The sequence below is a fragment of the Ctenopharyngodon idella genome, chromosome 5 (assembly GCF_019924925.1).
Source record: "Ctenopharyngodon idella isolate HZGC_01 chromosome 5, HZGC01, whole genome shotgun sequence".
NCBI lineage: Eukaryota > Metazoa > Chordata > Actinopteri > Cypriniformes > Xenocyprididae > Ctenopharyngodon > Ctenopharyngodon idella.
The window spans coordinates 20,230,827-20,253,708 of NC_067224.1; the positions used below are offsets into that span (position 1 = coordinate 20,230,827).

General features: G+C 36.0%; 1 protein-coding gene across 2 annotated transcripts in view; it reads right to left on the minus strand.

Moving 5' to 3' along the window:
- The window catches only part of arid3c (AT rich interactive domain 3C (BRIGHT-like)), a 77,937-nt gene that overhangs the window by 26,996 nt on the left and 28,059 nt on the right, over nt 1-22,882 (minus strand). For both annotated transcript variants that reach the window (XM_051895012.1, XM_051895013.1), the window contains one exon: nt 2,681-2,753. In XM_051895012.1, the coding sequence (XP_051750972.1) occupies nt 2,681-2,753 (73 nt within the window). The remainder of the gene's footprint in view (nt 1-2,680; nt 2,754-22,882) is intronic.

The following is a 22,882-nucleotide window of genomic DNA, read 5'->3' on the forward strand; positions in this document are numbered from 1 at the left end:
CGATTAATCCTTTACTTAACCTACCAATAAATAATAACTGTTACTTCTGCCATTAATCATTCAACGTTTTATTCAAACATTTTCTCATAAAATAGAATAAAAACAAAAATAAAAAAAAAACAACATAAAAAAATAAAGTTTTATCACAATTGACAGCGTGTTGTTGAATATATGAGTCCAATCAAGGCGTAAGTTATTCAGATATTTTTAACAACTAAAAAGGACTTTAAATGCTTAACCGCATACAGAAGGTACATTTGAGTCACTTGCCTCGTGGCTCACACCCACAGCAGCTCCGGTGGATCTGCGGATGAACGCAAATCATTTTTGCGTTCTGTGAGTAAACTAAACCCATCATCATTATACAGTTCAGTGTGGCTCTCATATTACATCACGTGGCAGACAACTAGTTGTCCATTGCAGTTCCGGTCATTCAGCGCGGGTTTGTTGAGAATGCGGTTGTGAGTCATGAAAATGTGTAGTTGCCAGTTTGGTTACAGAATAGGTTTGTCATGCTTGTAAAAAAACAAAACGCTATATGAACGCAACTGTATTAAGCGGTGCTGCTATACTAGCCATTAGCATCTGCTCTAGAGTTTTGTTTTGAGTGAAACATGACAGGGGAGTAGGGATGAACATAAACAGTGCAACGCGTCGCCGCATTACACACAAATCAACGTATTTTCGTAAACAACGTAATCGATTACAACGACGCGTCGCTCCAGCCCTAGCATAATGTAGCACAAATTATGTGGAATAAGGGCTGTCAATTTTTTGTTGTTGAATACATTTATATTATGTGTAGATTTAGATTATAATTAGAAATGCTATGCTAGAAATGCATTCTTTATTTTACTAGTAATTTAGAATTTATTTTCAAACGTATTATGTTTTTTTTTTTTTAAATGTTCCTCTATTAATTTTAATATGGCATCCTTTTAAAAAGGGAAACAATATTTATAAAACTAATTAGTAAAATTATGAATACATATATAATATAATAAATATACTCATTTATTATATAAAATTAAAAGTTTTCCAATATTGTACATTTTCAAACACACACAGCTGAATATCTTCCCTACAAAACTTGGATGTAACAACATCACAACACAAATATATATAGTAGGAGTGGACAAGAGCATGAAATGAGCTCTGAATAGTCAGCTGTCACAATGTTGTGAGCTATTCAGTAATACATATTGTATTGCTGACAAGCTGCAAGGTCAGCAACACACCACAATACATTTACACATAGATTTTATTGAGATCCTGCCAAGTACCTTTAGTGTAATGTGTAAGGAAGCCACAGTCACAACTGTTAGAAAAGCACATCTGTCATTGTTCATGGATTAAGAGAGTGTTTCTTGCTCAATTCTTCTTTCTCAGAAGAATTGAGCAAGAAACTCTTTCTCTTTCTGTCTGTCTTGCAGACAACTGCACATAACAAGTTCATAATAAAACTTTTCAGTCAATCATACACAAAGTACATTTCAAACAAAAGTGCTTTGATATTGGCTGTATATTTTATATTACAACTGTGGTTTTTAATGTACAATAAATCAAATTAAACAGAGGAAACAATGACAACTAAAAGGGGGAAAATCATCTGACATACATAATCTATCATATTCTATGTGCAGGCTGATGTATTACTTTGTTTACGTACACTACCGTTCAAAAGTTTGGGGTTAAGATTTGTTTCATGTTTTTGAAAGAAACCTCTTATGTTCACTAGGCTGCATTTATTTGATCAAAAATACAGTAAAAACAGTAATATCAACTTAGATAGAAACCAAAATTACAGTGAAAATACACCATATTACCAAAACAGAGCCACACAAAACAACAAAAACAGTCGTGTGTACTTAAAATAGCTCTGTCCTGTCTTGGAAAGTCTTCAAAGGCTGCAAACTTCCTCATATTATGCAAGGTCATTAAAGTTCCTCTATTTCCTCTATAAAATAACGGAGGCTGATGTCGGCTAAAGCACCTCGGTGGGAAAAACCTCCCTGATGATGTACCCCCCTCCTCAATAAAGCAAAAAATTTATTATGCTAAGGCCGGCTAACATAATACCAGGATGCTGCCTTCCCCACTGTGGCAAGGTCATCCCCTCAGGGATGTTTTCATATAATCTGAGAGTAATTATAAAACAAACAGCAGAAGCCGTTGTTTCAGATAGCATCAGGGGCAGAAACACGCCACAGTGGCAGCAACACTTCAGAGAAATGGACGGTTCAAGCAGGAAACCTGAAAAAGCCTATCACAATAGTATCTACACACTCTCAGCTTTTACCAAAACAATAAACCCTGCATTTCTATTGTTGGCAGGACTGCAGATGGGTGCTTAGACATTTATGATGCTTTGTTTCCAAACACAGGTGGCACACAGTTATATCAAACCTACTTATTCCAATTGTTCATATGAAATGAGATCCTCGTTATATTCTTAAAAAATACTGAAAACTATGTTAAAAGCTTCTTTTGTTATTTGGTTTGCTATGAAGATAAGTGAATACAATTTTACCTGGAATACGGCTAAAATATCACCAGCAAGTCTTATAATTACCATATGTGAGCATTATCATCTAAAGGCAACATGTGGTTTTGCAATATGAGTGTGAAGGGGTGTGTGCTGACATTCGTGATCTGAATAGCTGTACATAACAAGACTCACCTCTTTTTTGCATGAAACTGAAGAGATCGTCAAGAAACTCTTTCCTTTTCTCATCATCGTCCAGTTCGTATAGCTGTGAAAAGATAAAATAGATGTTTTGTTAGTATTGTGAGGATTATGAAGCTATAAAATGTGAAGACACTCTATCGTTAAATACTTTATATTAAGGCTGGATGCTGATACACCCACACCAGTGGGAAACCACATGCATTTTAAGGGCGCTTTTCAATTTATTGGCATATCCATTATGTTTTCTCGTCCTGTCCCCTCTCTCTGAATGGACATTCTCAAAAGAGCCTTTTAAAAGCCATCTCGTGAAGGAGAAGACTGCAACCTGATGGAAATATGTTCCTCAACCTTCACTTTCAATAAGTCTTAGGCCACGTTAACAGGCGAGCAGGTCGATACAGGAAGACAGAGGGATGACCTTTGGAAACAGCGGGGCACATGGAACAAGGCCCCGGAGATAATAACCGATCATTTAGGAGTGTATTAGCTGTCACCAATATTAAAGGGCCGATGCAATCAATGCCTCAGAAAAAGGTACAGTGGGTTTAAAGTGTGAATACGACACAGGCTTTTACCCATACGTGACATTTCCAAGATGTGAAGCACGGATAAAACATGTTCTGTTTGAAATATGACAAGCAGACAAAGAAAATCTCTAATCGTATGAATGAAGCTTTAAAATGCAGTAAAGCCTGTCAAAAGCCTGTGAAATCTGCCAAAATGTATATGCTTCATAATTTCAAGATGCATGGCAATTAAGGTGACATCTGAATCAGTCTGTGAAAAGTCAAGTTAACTTAAACAAATCTACCCTTGCTAAGTGGCTGCCCATATGTGTGGGTTTAATCTGTTTATGCAGATTAACTGTTTGGCAAGTTGTTGAGCAACAGAATGTAAACCCTAAAGAACAAGGCACTGAATGTGTAACAGGAGAATCTGGCATCTCTTAAAGTATGCAGATTTAAACGCCGATGTTGCGCAAGTACGACAAGAAAACATTCTGGGATAAATCAGGGAAAATATACATTCTAAACCCAAATTGGTTTGAAATATTTTGTCAAAATTAAAGAAACATTTTAAAATAGCATTCCTCATTTGTAAACAATACCAAGTGAATTTTTCCATTGCTCACTTTTATCTATCCAACACCAGAAGTGCCGTGAGCTATAACAGTAAATTAGAGATTCATTAAGATTGAGATGATGTAATTGTGACACTGTCAGTTGCAGAGGTCATCACTAAGCTGGGGTGAACAGTAAAATGGTAATTAAGTCAAAAGCGTAATGACGTCTACAACATTGCATTAAATATTAACAGATGGAAAATACATTAGAGCTCTGCTTCACCTTTGAGTGGTCCATTACAGTCATATTAGGTCTATTCCCAGCATCATGACTGCAGGAATGCAGAGCACTGATGCATGTAGTCTCACAAGACTCACATGAATCTAAATCTTAGTGTGACTGCAATGATTTATATGAATTTGAAATCACTGATTAAATGGCATAATCTGTTTTGTTAAATTACATAAAAAGCCTGTGACTACACTGCTAAGCTGGGATTCAAAAATCTAATTTATACCCGAAAATTAACAGAAAGATTTAGAATTTAGTTTATGACGTAAATTGTAAAATGAATAAGAAATATTAAAGATTCTCCACTATCTCTAGGTCACTATTTAAATAACAGATATTCTCAAATCATGCTGAAGAATATGATAATTAGGTTTTATAAGGGACAATGGGAGGCAATCCAAATAATTCACTTAACTAATTACATTTATTGTGCTAATGACAATGTGCGATACAATCTGCGTATTAAACTTATTCACTAATGTCAGGCTTTTAAACTGCATCATATTTAGTATACATATTTTCCATTTAAGCTTTTCTTTAAAAAAAACAAAAAAAAGAAACCCTTGACTGTTACTGTTTATTGATTTAAACCTCACTATGTGCACACAGGTCACATGTCTATGTCATTCATAAGCCAGTATGTCGTTCCTTACTGATCTACTCAGTTCCTGAGCACATGTGTGTGATCATTATGAAGCATCTCAATGATTCCTCATAGTTTCGAATGACACAAGTTGCTTATAGTGTCAAGCCCCCAAGGCTGCTCTCTGTGCAACACTGTGAATACACCCTGACTCAACCTTCAGCAACTACCGGTTCAACATGTATGGACAAAAAAAAAAAAAAAAAAAGAAAGTGGAAGGTGATAAATATGTCTGGAGTAATTTATGAAGTATAAACAAAATATGTCATTGACATACATGTTTTATAATGTTATTTATTTGCAGAATTCATCAAAAGCAGGAAATACAAAATAAAATGTTTTTAATCTTGATCTCAGTATATCACTGTATTTTTAAGTGTTCATGCTGAAAGAAGTATCTCACCAGGATTTCAGTAGAGGGAGCTCTTCACAACACAATAAATTATCACACACAACTAAAATGTTCCGCTTTCCTATCAAGACATTTTTATCATGACAAAACCAGACCTGGCCTGACTGACATTGAGGGGTCCAACAAAACAAGGACACTTACTCCCATATTGGGAGTAGAAAAAAACAAACACTTTTTTGTGTTTATACAATTAATGTCCAAGAGAGACATGTTTCACAATCCTCAAATCAGGTATGTGGGCCAATGACAGGGTGACATTCTTTGTGACTGAAAGCACACACCGCTCATTTTGACAAAAGCAATGAAGGGGGAGCCGGGATATGACTTTGAACCCAGTTAAAATGGAGCTTCAGGCAGTCTAGAGCTGCTACATGTCATACTTAAACCTGGAAGCTCAGCAGAGGGACTGACTGTTGACCTAAAAGTTTGGAAATGCTTTTACTTCTATACCTCGTGACCTCTGTGACCCTGCAAATAATACACACCCGGTGTTATACTCATGGGCGGGCTCATTCAAAAGTCTGGATAACAGCACAGATGAAAGATATTTAATTTAGAAAAAATAAAGGCAAAGTAAAATAACTTAAGTTGTAAGTTTTGAGCTTATTTTCATTTTGTGGCCCCTGGCCGAGAGCCAGTACGCTAAGCTGTATAACTGACTGTCATCCCTGCAAACAACTTCTTAGACTAGGCTAGTTTCATGGCTCTCAAAGCACTCTGCAGTCTCTTTATTCTCATTAAAATACTAATTACAATCAATATTTTATGTCCATTTATTCATTCATTTGGTAAACAGCTATGCAAAAAATGAGATAATATACAGTATACTGGTCATTATCGCAAAATAAACTCCTTCAAGATGATCAGATCACCCTGTGAGGGTATATTTTACGATAATGACCTACATTATGATGTACGTTATGCCTAATGTAAGGTTAAAAAAAGACTAAAAGCACAGAATTTGTTTCTTGAGAAAATGTGAGTGCTGTATATATTGTTTATTATGGACCAGTGAGATTAAGAAGAGAAAGTTAGTGGAATAAATAATTTTGAAGGTAACAATCACCATCTGTGCTAACAAACCACTAATTAACAAGCATCAATACTGGGAAAAAAAATCCCATGACAACAGAATCGATCACAAGAAGCTCCCTCTTTGTGTGTGGCACTGACAATGTGTGTGAACACGCATGTGTGTGTGTGCACTGGGTGCCGGAGCTCCTGGGAAACTGCTGGGCTTAATGTGGCTGTGTGTTTAAATGTGAGTGTGAGTGTGTGAGAAGCACAGGCGCAAGGGAGCAGGAGTTAATTAGAGAACAACACGACTGGTCACGCTGGCACTGGTCCAAACTGGCCAACTGCCAGTGCTGCTTTCATTCCATTACACACACACACACACACACACACACACACACACACAGATCTGCAGTGAGCTCAGCTGACATAATGAGATGTGTAAGCTAATATGAAGAGCTGATCTTTGTCTTTCCTTGATGGAGTTCCTCCTAATGGGATTTGCCCGGGTACTTGAGCTGACGGACTGGATTAAGTGGCAGTGAGTTGAGCATGTACTGGCAGAGCTAAGTGTTATTTTACAGGGCCAGTGCAGGATGCCCCTTTAACTCCCATGTGGGAGGTGTGAGAAAGGCCCGTCTGTGATGAGCATGGACCTTTGCCCAGACTAAATCAGACTGTCATGGTGTAATGGTGTATGAAACTGCTTTGTGAATTCAAAAATCTGTGTCGCACTTCAAATTAAAATGAATAATGTCATCACATATCTATTATATATTTTACAAGGTTGTATTACAGGCTAAAACAAACTACTAAATTAAGTATAATGACAATACTTTTCAAGTAACAAGCTACATTTTCAATGAGAGCCGTTATTCATTATCCAAGTCCCTTACCGCACTCGATTCAATGAATATAAATAAAAATTCATAAAATGAATATCGAATAAATCTTACCTGAACATTAATGTTGATTGCTGTTAATGTGAGTTGCTGTTAATTACTATGTTTTTGACAGTATAGTTATGTAGTATTTAATTGATATGTTCAAATGCTGCCACCCTAATTGAGATCATCATTGTTTTTGTGAGATAAATACTGCTCTGATTTACATAAAATCCCACTTTCCCACTCATTTGTTTCAATCTTAACTAATATTTCACTAAATTAAGAATTATGTGAAATGCTGGATGGACAAATGTCAATCAATCAATCAAAATTTAATTATAATTTAATAATCTAAAGTTACCTATTCATATTCATAATTTCTTCTGTTTACATTTTCACATGTTCAGATTGGTCAGTAGCCGTCATATCATGCAATCCTAGCTCAGAAATCAACCACCGCTTCTGCTTTCATCAAGATGGTGACGTGTCACAGGGGAGAATGTGCTGATGATCCATCAACCATCCTTCACCATTTTGTTTTACTGTGTGATTTGAGGACTAACGCTTTGTCCATGAGATTGCAAAAGACGCCTGAAGCTGCTCTGCCTAACCTCAGGTTCCACAGAGATTATCAGATGTAAAAAGGCATCTGAATAATACTCTTTTTCAGTCTTTGCATCTGTTATTTCCTCACATCTGCTTCTGATAATTTTACCTTTGACATTAAAGAAATTCACTGTGCTAGAGCCACAGATTGACCTCATGGAGGGGTAAGAGAAAGAATAAAAGAGAATGTGGGATGTCTGACAAAATTTAAGACACTTTAATGGCAAATCCCCATAGTGCAATTAAGGGATTAGGCTGAAAACTGCTCAGCACTCACATTTCGCTCTTTAATTACAAGTGAAAAACACAGCAAATCTTCATAGTCACTCAAGCAGAGCCACATGAATTATACATTATCTGACCAGGACATTTTCTGCATGTGTGTTTTCCATAAATAATTTAATGTAAAAGAATGTAGCCATCCTTCAAAGGTTTGTATTTTCTTATGGCAGTACGCTGACCACAGATTACAGGCAGAGGCTTAATTTCTATTTTCAAATCTGACCTTTGAGAGGATGTATAGAGAACGTAACGGCCTGAACTGACAGGCGCCACATAATGGATTTATCAGATTACACGTACAGTATCATACAGGGGTGATTGCTGCCTCTTTTTTTTTTAAACTATTAAAAGTGATAGAGCCATAAACTCTATAGTGATGACCGAGGATCAGCTGATAAAGCTTTATTATACAGGATCAAATCTGAATGTACCCAAACTGTACATTGCATTCTTGATTACTGATTAACTATTTAAAGCAATAAAAACCGCTTTTGAAATTGTGGAAATATCACAATCAAAGTTTTACAGGTCTTTTGTGCCGCTTCTCTCTGTCTGATGTTGCGAATAAGTGAAATATAAATGTGTATGTTTCGATATGCTGTTGGCAGTGAGGTGTAAACTAGTCTCAGCCGCAGACAGTCTGTTCAATGAGCATCTAATGAATATCACATGCAAAACTTGAAAGCTTGCATAATCTTTATGCACACAGGTATTTTATCAGTCCTTCTGGAAACCAAGACGGATTTACAAGGTACTGGACTGATAAAATAAGCGCTTCTGAGGAAGAACTAGTCACTGGATTGCCAAAGTTTATCAGATTAGAGACGTCTAATAATTCTGATGACACATCAAGTTTACAACCAAGGTTATAGTTTTTTTTTTTTTTTTTTTTTTTTTTTTACAGTATAGTTAAATGATCTATCTATCTATCTATCTATCTATCTATCTATCTATCTATCTATCTATCTATCGTGTGAATAGCAGTTGGCGCTCTGCCTTTATTTAAATTAAAAGTTATGTTCTTATCTTTCATTCTCTCTTACTGTTATATTTTTCGATGCTCCCACGACATTACAAAGTGAAACTATTGCAGGTGTTTTTCATTGCAGGTTTTTCAATTTAGAAAATCTTTACATTTTTATAATTTTAAGTGAAATTATTTGGTTGTCACAGGTGGATTTTTTATTTTTTTTGGGGGGGGGGGGGGGATTTTTTAAAGGGTTACAAGGGGACGTGACCATAAAAGTTTGAGAACCACAGCTTTAACTCTATATCAATAGTAGTATCAGTACCTTAATTGCATCACAACATTCATTGAATGAGATTTACCCTTCCTTCAATTATATGTAAAAACAAAATGAATTGTGATTGGTTGCTTTACATGTCGGTCAGATATGTCTTAGACTGTTCTTGACTGTTGTCGGTTAATGAAGATTTACAGGATAAACTTGCGGCTCAATTGGACTTTTTTTGTGTAAAAAGTGATAAGACTTTGTTTAGTTTTATCGCCATCTTTCATTTTACTTGGTCACTGTCGCTATGGTAAGTGAATACGGGTTTGACTCCCATTGCACATTCATACAGACAGTATACGAGACGTTACTATAATTTGCTGCGTGAATGGAATATTTTAAGACTCACACCTGTAAGTAAATGCGGTTGTCAATCCCAAAAACTGACAGTGAGAACGTTTAAAAATGTTTACCAGCCAGACCGAACTTTTCCAGAAGGTTCACTTTGGCAAGCTGTTTTGAACTCCGGAACGAACTCCAGACAAACTTTCTTTTGGCCTGATTTTGTTCGAAATAACGTCACACCAGTTCTTCAATTTCATTTGAAGTATATTGGTGCTTTAGCTACGTTGACAATTTCTGTACATACAGTATGATACCTCTACATTGTCTCTACAATGTGTTGATGTTAATAAATGCTGTGACCCTACCTCAGTGAATGACATAAGAAAAACCTCCAAGAATTACATACCATTTATTAATTCAGGACACACTTTCTCTTTAAGTAATTTACAAGTTAAGGTTTATCCTGGGTCAAAAATGGTCTTCGGTGGTGGCGGACAAACACGGCCATCCAAACACACAAAGTACCCAACACAAGTGAACTGCGAGCCCAGTACTGACAATACATTTTTTCTAATATTAACTAATCCTTTTTGTTTATGAAATAAATAATCACTATCAGGAAAGATCATGAGACAAAGTGCTTAGAAATATTTTAGATTTAAAAATCTGCAAATGTACATGTAAAAAGTCACTGGGTGACTGATTTAAAAAAAAAAAAGTTAGTAAAAAAATGAACAAAGTAACATTACATAGAAAAAGTAGCAATATTGCATTTACACTCATTGGGCATTTTAACGATCTAAGCGCATGGTCTAAAGCGCACAGCGCAAGTGCACTTAGGGCGTGTCTGAATCCTCTTTTGCTAGTTTAACGACGGGAAAAATGGTGGGCACTCCCGGCGCATGGTCTAAAAGGGTTGTCCCTATTCTCTTAATGATTAATAGGTGTGTTTTGGGCATAACGTGCAATAAACCAGAGTCTCATCTCCCATTCCCTTTAAAAGCCAGTTGCGCTCGCGCCATGGCGGATTCACAATTTACATGACGGAATTTGCAAATGGAAAAACCGGACGCTTTTCTAGCGAGGAAAACAGATCGCACATGGGCGCACAAATGCATTTGCTATTTAAACAACGTGGCGCAGGACATGAAAATGATAACTGCGTCGGGCTGAAACTAGCAAAAAACACTTGTGTCGCGGCCTGGTGCCACATTGCGCCAGGTGTATGATAGGGCCCCAAGACTTAATGCACAGATCATTTGATCATTTTGATATCAGATTGTTTTGTTCTCGTATTTTATCAGTCCTTCTGGAAACCAAGATGCATTAACAAGGTACTGACTGATAAAATAAGTGCTTCTGAAGAAGAACTAATCACTGGATTGCCAAAGTTTATCAGATTAGAAATCGTCTAATAATTCTGATGACACATCAAGTTTTTTTTTTACAGTATAGTTAAATGATCTATCTATCTATCCATCTATCTATCTATCTAAATATCTAAATAAAAACATATATATATATATATATATATATATATATACATGCAGAAAGAGATAACAGATATGTCAGTGATTCACTAAAAAGCTCAACGCTGAAAAAACGTTGTAAATTGAAAACTTTGATACTCTTCAAAGAGCGCAAATGTAGTGGTACTGCAGAACGGCAGGTATCGTCACATTAAATAATCAAATACATTTTTGGGAGGACAAAGACTCATTTCGGCAGCTGCCAAAATATTTTCAATGCAGGAAAAACCTGCAAGTGTATAAAAGAGCTTTCCGTTTGCATGCACATGTATGAAAGGGGTGTGTGAGCTATGTCTGGAAAGGTTGAAGGTTAGCAAAGTCTACCGACCTCTCTCACTCACTCGTTATTTTATTTCTAGTGTCGCCTTCAGTTGTAATACAATGACTCAGCCCTATTATTACAAGCTTTCCCTTCATCTTTGCTTCTTCAAAGCCAGATGCCCTCTGGTCCCGTATAATACAGATTTAGTCACACACAAAATCATTTGGCCAAATCATCTTATTATCGCCGTCAATCTTTTATCATGAGAGATATCCTGTATGATGTTTCTTGTTGTAATTAGCAACAAAAGAGTCCTCTTTCACATGTCATTTCTCGCCGCTCCCTCAGAATTAATTATGACCCACGTCAACATATCATAAGCTCTTATGAAACCAGGTTTTACAACATAACATTCCACCTGTCTCTCATCACCTATAAAAATGGGACATCTAATCTTGATAGATAAGCAAGCTTCTAGGCATTTAATCCAACTCTAGGTTAATTCAATTATTCAATGTGTCCCCATAAATGGGCTCAAAAGAGTGCCGTTTGAGTACAATTAATGTGACAAATGTGTTGGGCGTGTGTTTGATGGATGGCGTCCACTCCCAAATAGTTTCTTTACATGAAATAGAAATGCTGATAGGAGTCATGTTTTCAGATTAAATGGCTCATAACCCATCAGGAAATCTGATGATAAATTAGAAATAGCATGTTGGGACTACACTGGAAAGATAATACAAAGACAAACAAAACTACACCACCTCACCTGACAAAATAAATAAATAAATAAATAAATAAATAAATAAAATAAATTGGATGACTCATGTATGAAAATTACTGAGACACCAAAATTAAATGCAGATAATTAAAAAAAAAAAAGACCACTAATCATTTGGTATTTTTAAAACATTAACCATTACAAAATCATCACCACATTCAGGCTTAAAAACATACCATTAAGGGTTTTATAATTATAGATGACTACATATAATTATAACTCTAGATAGATATATAATTGAAGAGTGGGCATAAATATTAAAGTTTTTTTATATTTATTTTTGTGGTATAAATGTACCACGTGGCTGAAAAACAAATCATTTTTAGAAAACACTTTTACTAAACCTACAACAAAAGCAATGCTGCTGATCAAATTTATAGTATGTGCTCAGTACCCACGGAAAACAGGCCGTGAGCCTGTCATGAGAAAATACATATGGATTAGCCTTTAAATGCTAATCAATAATTGCATCATTATGCTGTAGCGATGACCCACACAGCATAAAAACAAAGAGAGGCAGCTGACATAAAGACTGTACCATTGATATATTGATCACCTCCCCCAATCATTAATTTATGGAAAAATAGACTCAGCACAGTCTTGTGAGAGACGAGGCCTTTGTTTTATTCTGGATCCGAGGGATAAGGTAAGGCTCTGTAGTGATAATAAAGTCATCTGCTGCCATCATGGTCCTCAAGGTCTTCATGGGAAGTAAAGGGCTAGTGTTTTGTGTGTGCGTGCATGGGATGGGGGAGCTTTGTGATCTCTAATGCAGACATGACACGAGAGGAAGGGAAGCTACATCTCTGGCCTTCACCTGTGTTTGAGCCAAGACAAGGGTCAGACATGATTTATGCAATAAAGAGTAATGAGGATGCAAGGAGTCTTTCTGCTGTCTGCATCTGCGTGAGTAAAGATGTCATACAACTTGCAAGCCAAAATATTGGTCTAGTCTGAGAATATTTCATACAGTAATTTTAACTTTTTTTAATTTAAATATATTTTTATTAGTTCGATTTATTAAATGTATATTTGTCCATTTTGATATATATATATACTGCTGTTAGAGTTATTCTGTTTCCCCTCCCAGTTCACACATAACAAAATAATGTACATTAATGCTAAAAAAAAAAAAATTCTTAATAAAAGTGATATAAATACAGTGGATAAATAAAACAAGTTAATATAATTCATATTTTTGTGGGAATATAGTTTGATAATAAACAGATGTGAGTTGGCCAGACCCTCTCAGTAATTCAAACACTGCCTTCCACCACATAATCATATTTACATGATTCAATTGATACTGACGACTACACAACAACAACCAAAAAGAAAACATTTGTTTGATCATCTACATGACAATCAATGGAACAGGCACAGGATGATCGGCTGACACGAATAGGCCACGCCCTGATCTGTCCAGTGACACCCTCAGAAAACAATGTAGAGAATGCCTGTGTGTAATTTTGCCACAGAGCACATTTAGAATCCGATCCTACAACAGATAAGAACATTTCTACAGCTATAGGGAACATAAAAGAACATTCAGTTCTGTTCTGAGTAACAGTGACTGTTTGTCTGGACATATACATGGGGTTTAATTTCGGAGTTTGGCAGTTAGCAGTGGCGTAAGCTCATAGGATCTTGAGTCTCTGTGGCAGTTTCCCACACCATCCCGTCATTAAAATTTTCTGTCCCTCATCATTTCTTTCGTCCAGTGACTGGGGCCCCTCCTCCATCCTGTTGTAATTGTGTGATGTTTACCCTACAAGCCCAAGGCCATGTCTCTAATTATCCCCACATGAAAACTGGAATGTCCAGCACTGTCATTAAAAATAGAGCTAATACCCAGAGCCCCACTAGCAGCAAAAACAGGTGTGATCGTTATAACCAAACCCCGATTCCTTTCCTATTTAACTTCACACTTTATTGTTGGGTCAAGTAAAAAATTCAAACTCCCTGTTAATCTTCTTATACACTCGTAACTTTTGAACGTTTGCGATGCTAACATGCTAGCTATTCAGTTTCGCTGTACGGCAGGAGATAGCTTCTTCTAGCTCAGGTCAATAATGCATGCCGAACGCAGGACTAACGAAACAGGCAAATGTTTAATCGTTGCATACAACACAAATGGCAGAACGAGGCCACATCCACAGAATAGTACAAATGCAACCTCAGCAGAAGCACTCAATGGCCCAAACAATGAGGCCTTTCGTCCCCCGGCTGCATGGAAGCTGCTCCATATTTCAGTTTTGCTGATGCACAGGGGTCAGGTCTGATTCAGGTCTGAGCCCCCCCAAAACCCCCTTTCCCCTTCACTGTATGTTATGGGTTCTATCCTCTGTCACAGGCCTAGACGCATGAATTGTGGTTTTACTTTAAAAATTTCAGTTTGCTTAAAGAATTTTTTGAATTTAAAACATACAGTAATTAATACGAAGCCCCGCACATGACATGCAGGAAAAAAAAGTAAATTGTGCGCACGATTTACAAAATCGTTCCCTCGATATACTAAATTGTGTGCACGATTTACTATTTAGTTTCCTCGATTTGCTAAATCGTGCGCACGATTTACTAATCCGTTCCCTCGATTCTCTAAATTGTGCGCACGATTTACTAATTCGTTCCCTCGATTTGCTAAATAGTGCGCACGATTTACTAATTCGCTCCCTCGATTTGCTAAATTGTGTGCACAACTTACTAATTCGTTCCCTCGAATTTATAAATCATGCGCATGATTTAACAGAACTATTAATTCTGGCCAATAATTGTTTTCATCGTATGGCCTGATAAATTGCTTATTACATTTTATAATATTTGATCTAATATTAATAAATCATAAAATACAAAAAATAAAAGTAATTGTTTTAAATGTTTCAAGTAAATTTTGGTATCGAAAAGTTATAATACTGTATACAATGTGAAAAGTGGATATTTTAAGATTTGCTATAGACTACATTTAATAATGTTAGTAAATTACTTGTATTAAATATAATTTTAAAATATTATTAAACATTATATATTTTAATTTAGAACTAAGTGAGCGTTATGCAGCAGCTAAGGTAATCTAAATGTCTAAAAAATATAGAAAATGAGCATGCACAATCAAATATCCAATATCGGCTGATAACCTATATGGTATCAATATGTTGTGCATGCTTAAATGTAATGTAATGCTAAAATCACTATAACAATTGCACTGCATCAATTCGGGACAGTACAATGCAGTTAAACATTATAAATGACTAGAACCTTTCACTCCAATTCCAGTTCATTAGATTTACTGAATATTTTTGAACATTCATCACCATTTTTAATTATGATATCAAAAAGACTTCAAGGAGACAATATCACCATATCTTTTCATAATATACACAAGACATGACCAGCTAGAACCTAAACCACATGCTAAATTATAGCCAGTTCCTCTGAATGACTAACCTGGGCAGGCACAAAGAACACCCTGACCAAATAAAAATGTTAATAAGTGTTCGAGAATCAACAATTAAGCATTTGATATTGTGATGTTGTTTCACGCTAGCTGCCTGTAAAGAATGCAGGCTGTGCTTAATGTCCTCAGCTAATTCTGTTTCCCCCCTGAAATGCTTCCTGTCCTGAATGAATGTGTTGGGACAAAAGAAAAAGGTTAACACTAAATGAAAAGCATGTGATGTCTGGACAAGTGTGGAAAATGCATAGTTAGTAGTAATGCCTTTCCAAGAACACTGAGGATGTTAAAACACGTTTTTGACCCCACATTACAGATCCTTCATCTTTCAGCCTTTTCTGTGCATGTACAGCACTTCCTGAAACCTTTCTAAAAAAAAAAAAAAAAAAAAAACATAAAGAAGGAACCTGCATTAAAGCAGCCACTCTTTATGCTTTGTAAAGGCCTTTTGTTAACAGGCCTAATGATTTATTCTCAGTCTTAATTCTCGTGGACAGAATGGAGGAATGGCAATTTACATTGGAAAAGATCATCTGTTTTCGTTGCAAATGAAAAAAAAAAGATGCATGTGTTGAGAGAAACACTTCAGTCTGTGGTCACCCTGTTTGATTACTCAGTCTCCTTACAGTATGTAGCAACTGAGAGGATAAAGTGAGAAACCACTGTGATATGTTTTTCAACATTTATGTTGACAAGCATTTACAGTCATGTGAAACCATGATAACGGCAATTATAAATAACGGTTGCAAAATGAAGAAGTGGGTAAGAAAGTGTCATAGCAGCTATGGTTACATCACAGGTTCGGTTGATAAGAGAGAAGCAGTTATGACCAAATTGGCATTTTTCTTTCAATAGGTGTTAACAGCTAGACAATTTTTAATTGCTGTTATCACATGAACGATAACATGATGCAGTATTTGGTATGTCTGCCTTTTACTTTAATGACATGTGTGTGTAACAGATCTTTACACATTTTCATTTGACTTCATTACTTTATTTTTAATTTTTTAATCCTAAAACTTTCTATGATCTCATTTAGACTCAATTAGATATGCCTATAATATCCAAACATGCCACAATTCTACAGTTCTAATAAAAAGGAAGAGGTCACCAAGTTGCAAGTTTGTACCATATACAACCCAGGAGCCTGAAAAACCACCCAGCCCCCACCAGAGAGATGTAACACTATATAAATGTCTATATGATACAACCAGCAAAACATACGTATGAGGTTTTAACTCTGAAACACTTCAACTGGGCCCCTTTCATATAATATAAATACTCTTGGGGCAGAGCACCAATGAAGACAATGTTCAATGGCCTGCGAAGCCCTGCATTGGGCCCCTGTTCACTCTGATGGAATGTAGTTGCTATGTTTAAAAAAAAAAAAAAAAAAAAAAAACCTCCATAACATGTCTAAAAGAAATATTGCCCTTGTCAAATAGAATAACTGAAATAGTCAATATCCACAATGTGCGATTGCAACCCTACACTCTGATTCTATAATTATAATCACTTATCTTGTTTTTGAGTCATGACTATCATCACTTATACTGTTGGATGCAGCTGTTCCATATGCAATGTTGCATTTACAAAAACAATAGTTAACAACTTGTAAAGCACTGAATCACTCTAAAATTGAACAGTCTCTATTAAAACATGTTCCCAGAGCAAATATGTTCTGCTCCACTAATGTTTTAATTAAGTTTATACTAATGAGAACCTATAGGCCATCAAAGATCATTTGCTGCCGTTTAAACCCAGTGACTCTAGGCATGATTAGTAACATCAAAGCCTTCCGCTTGCTGTACATACATGTGTTTTTGAGACCAGTAACATGACAGCACAGCTAAAGCATTCATTCAGCCTGCCGCTTACCTTTATCTTTTTTTGTTTTTTTGTTTTTTTTTAGGTTCACATGCAGCATAGGTCTTCTGGGACTCATGCAACTCCGGTTGGAATAAAAAGTGTATTTTGAAATGCACTCATTTTTTAAATAAATTTAAAAAAAAAAGAGAATTCAGTGCTTTTAAAGTTTACACGTTTACATTACAAATTTATTTTATCCCCTCCAGCCCGGTATAAAAGTCAACAGCCCATTGAGTGTGAGTGGGGCCATTGCTTTAGCAGGCTGCTTTAAATTGTCTAATGGTTTAACTCCTAAATTCAGAGGGTGGTTTAATGTGCTGTGATAAAATATTCATTCATGTGCCTCATACAGACCATTAAACCTAAAAAAAAAAAAAAAAAAAAAAACAGTGTATGTCTTTATCTGAAGTACACAGTGACCTCTGCTTCACTTAATAACACCAACAATTTATACTCAAATATTAACCTGGCTGACCATAAATGAGAGGACTTTCATCATATTTTGCACTGAATACATGTAAATGTATGCAGAGACAAGCTGAATGGCTTTCATTTGATACTACTGGCCTAACACAACAATTAAGTCCTCCTGCTTTGTGAATCAGGCCTTTGAATAACAAATAGAAGGTCACTTTTTCCGAATTTAATGCTAAACAAAAATATCAGGGAAATTGGCTTGCTGCAATGGACTGAGATATCTACACCTTTAAAATGCAGTGATTAATAACAATAATTAGAGAACAATTCTTTAAACACAAAATGTGTCATCTGATAAAATGGTTTAACTAATAAACTGAAAAAGGTTGCTTTAAAACTGAACAGTAGCACAGTGGCAACAACAGTAAAGCTCCATGGTGTTTTGTGCATTTCTGTGACAGATGTTTGAGTTTCATAATGGCTGTATAGAGAATCACATCATTATAAAACATGCCTCACCTCATCACAATCGCTTCTCATGATACATGTTGTTCTCTGGCAAGCCTTACATCATTTCCTGATAAGAAACAGGGTTTTTCTCTTAGCCTGTCACAATTTTATCAAAAGGGAACTCTGCATGACCTTAACATGCACATTAATTTTCATGTTCTGTGACAGATGCAGATTTCAAAGGAAAAAACAAACTGAAATGACAATGACTACAAATTAATGAATAATCTAACTACTAGTATTTCAGTACAAACCGTGTCTGAATTTATTATTATTATTATATCACTGTCACCCAAAAAACATAAGTCACGTGTATCTGATTAAAATTTAAAAAGATGAATAAATCAAAAGTAGGGCTGTACATTTAATCAAATTGTAATATGCACTGCTGTCCATGTATATTATACCGCAAACATTGCTATTTAAATATGAAGTCTGCTGCATGTTCTCCTTGTCTTGTGAATGAGTGGTGCTTTGTCTGCTACACCTACAGCATGAAAAAATGAAGGAATCGTTCAAATTTAATTTTAAAAGATTATGCATTTATTTGATTACCACCATTCTTGATGATACATTTTTGGGAACTTTAAACTGCGCTTGTTGTTATGACTTTTATTTTGACGGCACTGAGAACAATTCAGACAGATCCTGAGCACACAGTGCTCGCATTCTCCGTCTTCATTAGTTTACGATCTGTTTAACAGTCCTGTCTAATACGTAATTAAATAGAACTGTTATACAAAGAAAGTAGACAGTAAGTTATATGAAAGTTGTCAGATTTTGCCGTGTGGTTGATACCATGATACCGTGTGGCATCCGTAATAGTAATCGCGATTAGAAATTCAATTAATTGTGTAGCCCTAATCACAATATAGTTGTTTTTGTTTTAAATAAGGTTTTTATATCATCAAAATTTTTAATACCATTGAAATTTCATAATTCTAATTTCAATATCATAAAAAAACCTAATAGTGGCCGACAAAAAAAAAAAAAAAAAAAACCTCAGTAAAGTAAACTTGCTGTGTAAATTAAATATACATTTATTCTTATTAAAGTTATAAAAAGTGATTCACTCAAGAGCAGTGGGAGATTTTCTCTCTTTTGTTGTTTGATTAACATTAATGACACAGACGCCAGAGATATTAGGCTGTTGTCACTTTAAGACCAAATGCACAGATCCAATATACTGATACACATGCGTTTTCTCAACTTAGTCTTTTTATGTTCACTTAAGACATAAATGACTGTGTTTAAAAGGATACTTGCAAAGATGGGCATTTTGACACATATATGTATTTAACCATTCAAGCCCAATTAGGCGGCAAAAAGAACTCAGTTCAGTACTCGTCACATAGGCTTCATGTGACGCCGTCTCTCAGACAACCTTCAGGCACTATTATTGTTATATCTTTAACATATTTTATTCAATTGATTCAACATACTTTTTGGATTATTAAAGTCAGCATGAAATCAAAATTGACCCTATTTACTTTGTTAGCTCATATTACTAGCCTTGTGGTTAACAATTAATCCATGCAAGTTAATACACAGGTATACACATTTGTCGTGGTAATCTTTAATCATGTTTACCTTATTCCAAACAAGGTACAATTCAACAGCGATTAACTGAAAAACAATGATTTTATTTGTTTATTGTGCATTCAAGTTTATTTATTTTTGTATTTATTGTGAAAGAAAATTTTATCCATCCAACACAATCCCGAATCAGCTGGTAAAAGATTGTATTCATTTTTATGGCTGGGAATCCTTTAACTTTGTGGTTTATGATCAATGCTCTGTGCTCTTAAACTATTTACCATTCATGTCTACACAGGAAAAGCTGGACATACAAATTCCTTATCAGCAGCCTAGATAATGTCTTCTGTGGCTGTGCAGACGATGGAAACCAGTCAATATGCTTCTGTCAGCGCTGGAATGTGAGCAACAGTAATTTACTTCAGTCTAGCACCACGTCGGCCATGTTAGCTTGCAAAAAGCTGCTATACGAAGTTCCACAACCAAAGCACCAAAGAGTAGATATAGCACCAAAGACATAGAGTAATAATTAAAGCAATTCTGTTATCACAATACACATAATTTTATGGGTTTCTCTAGGCAGACTGAGCTCTGTGTGTACGTAATATAGAAGTTTAGGGTGGCAGTTAGCCAGATGGAGGAGACAATCAGCTGTCTAAAAAGAAAATAATATACATCTTTAATATACATCTGAGAGAAATGCTCAACGCATTAAAGTTCAGGAAAGCACAACAGACTTTTCTTTTCTCGTGTTTTTCTTTCAGCAGATTTGGAGAGATTTTAATTTCTCAAACAGTCTCATTCACATGAATGGGAACAACTGCAAATGGAAGATGTAAATTGAGGCTACAGGATGAGAGTGTGGCTAATTGCACTGCTATAAAAGCCCAAAACAACAATCCAGACCCGAGATTTGGTCAGTTTTCCCATTTCTCCAGGAACCACACCCACACACAGGCGAGTCAAATGCTGCCTGCTACAACCATAAACATGCCCCGCATGCTTGATTGCTTCTCAGTGAATACTTAACTTAGCAGTGATAATGGAGGTGTCTAGTCTGGAGGTGCAAACGGGGGATGTTTGCGTGTGTGTGTGTGTGTGTGTGTGTGTGTGTGTGTGTGTGTTGGTTTGGAGAAAGAAGGAATCCAATCAGACTGATGGCTACCAGTGGTTTTTATTTCATGGCTTTGATGTTTACAGTTGGACTGTTTTTTTGGTAGTTCCCTTCTTCAATGAAGCCTTGTGATGTCGGCTGCAAAATGTCAGGTACTCTGACTCACTCGTTTAGACCTTGTATTAAAAAAAACATGTCTGGATCTAGTAAAACTATCCGCTAAGTACAATACGTATGTTGAAGGGAGATTGTAAGGTTGCGGCTTTTTATTTTGCGGATAGTGCCATCAGAAATGAAAGTTACATCTCATAATGTAAAAAGCTTTCTGAAGTTTTAAATGATACCCAAACACCTTGGGAAGGTTCCACTCGAAACCCAGAAACACTCAGGTCTTCCTCCCTGTCTGTCTCTTCAGCCTGCTTGTTTGAACACGCTCTCACTGCTCCTTATTAGAACACAATAAAAGACAGGAATGGAATGGGAGGCCTCCCCTCTCCCAAAAGAGCACTCAAAGCCCTGGAGATGGAGACCAGATAATTAGGTCTTGGTCTTTGATGCTCCACCATGGCAAAAGGTGAGTTACCGGCTCATTTGTAACACAAAAGTTGGCAGAGCAATGCAGGTTGGAGTACAGCGAGGGAAGAACAACAAATTGAACGGTCATTTAACTGCATCCCATTGAGGCCCTGACACTGAAACTTCTGGGATGTAAAGGCTAAAGAAGTCCACTTTTCTTCTGTGTTACCCTGTGGTTTAGATGGTGTCATCAGCCCTCAACTTCTGCTACCGCCAACCAAACATTCTGTGCAGACCACTTCTTCAGAAGTACAAAGATAGAGCACAATTCACAAGCAACTGCAGTTTGCTAAAAAACAAAATACGATCGAGAGTGCAGTATTCGCTGTATTAAGGTGATTTATTATAATATTTACTATACTATTAAAGGTTAAAATGAACTGATAATAATAATAATAACTTTTTAAAGACATAATTATGTTTCTACTTGTTTTTTGAAATATAAACATTTAAATGGTGGCTGTTGTAAAAACATGACAAATTTATCCAAACACATTAAATATGGAAAAACAGGTTAAGTAAAGATTAGGGGTGGGACGGTTCAGATTTCTCACGGTTCGGTTTGTATCACGGTTTTAGGGTCACGGTTTCGGTACAGTTCGGTATGTGCTATGTTCAGTAAAAAATAGGACAATTGTCAAATAAAGATAAAGAAAATAAAAACAAATAATCTAACTACAAGAAACAGCACAAATAAATACATGAGAGCTAAGATACAAATAAAATAAACAATGCTTTACAGGTTTTTCATCTATCTAACAGCTTTCAGGTACAGAAATTGAATAAAGTCAAATATAAAGTCAAATAAGTCAAAATCAAATATAAAATAACACTGCATATAAACTTCTTTGAACAGTTAAATAAAGTTACAAAAGCTATTCAGTCAAGAGTGATTTTTTTTTTGTCTTTTGTCGTTTGATTAACATTAAAAACAGAGAGCAGGAATATTAGACTGCTGCCCCTTTAAGATAATTCAAAGATCCAGTACACTGATACTGATACACATGTGTTGTCTGTCTCGTTTTTCTCTTAAGACATAACATACTATGTTTGTTAGGATACTCGCTAAGATGGGCATGTTGACATAATTTTTGTGTGAATTTGTCCGTTTAGGTGCAAGACTTGAAAGAGAATTTGCGCGAGAGTATTTGCGCGCTGTGACGCGGCTCTCCATGTATGCGCTTCGGATGAGTAAGTTACACACAAATCTCCTCACAGCGGGAGTAAGTTCTCTTTCGCGTCTTATGGATGAATGTTTAAATTAGCAAGGTTTAAATGAGTTTAGTTTAAACACAGATAGCAACGTGAGGTGTTCAGGTCTCACCTGCGCTCGCGTCGCACGCTATCAACACCCGGGTGATGACGGCGTAAA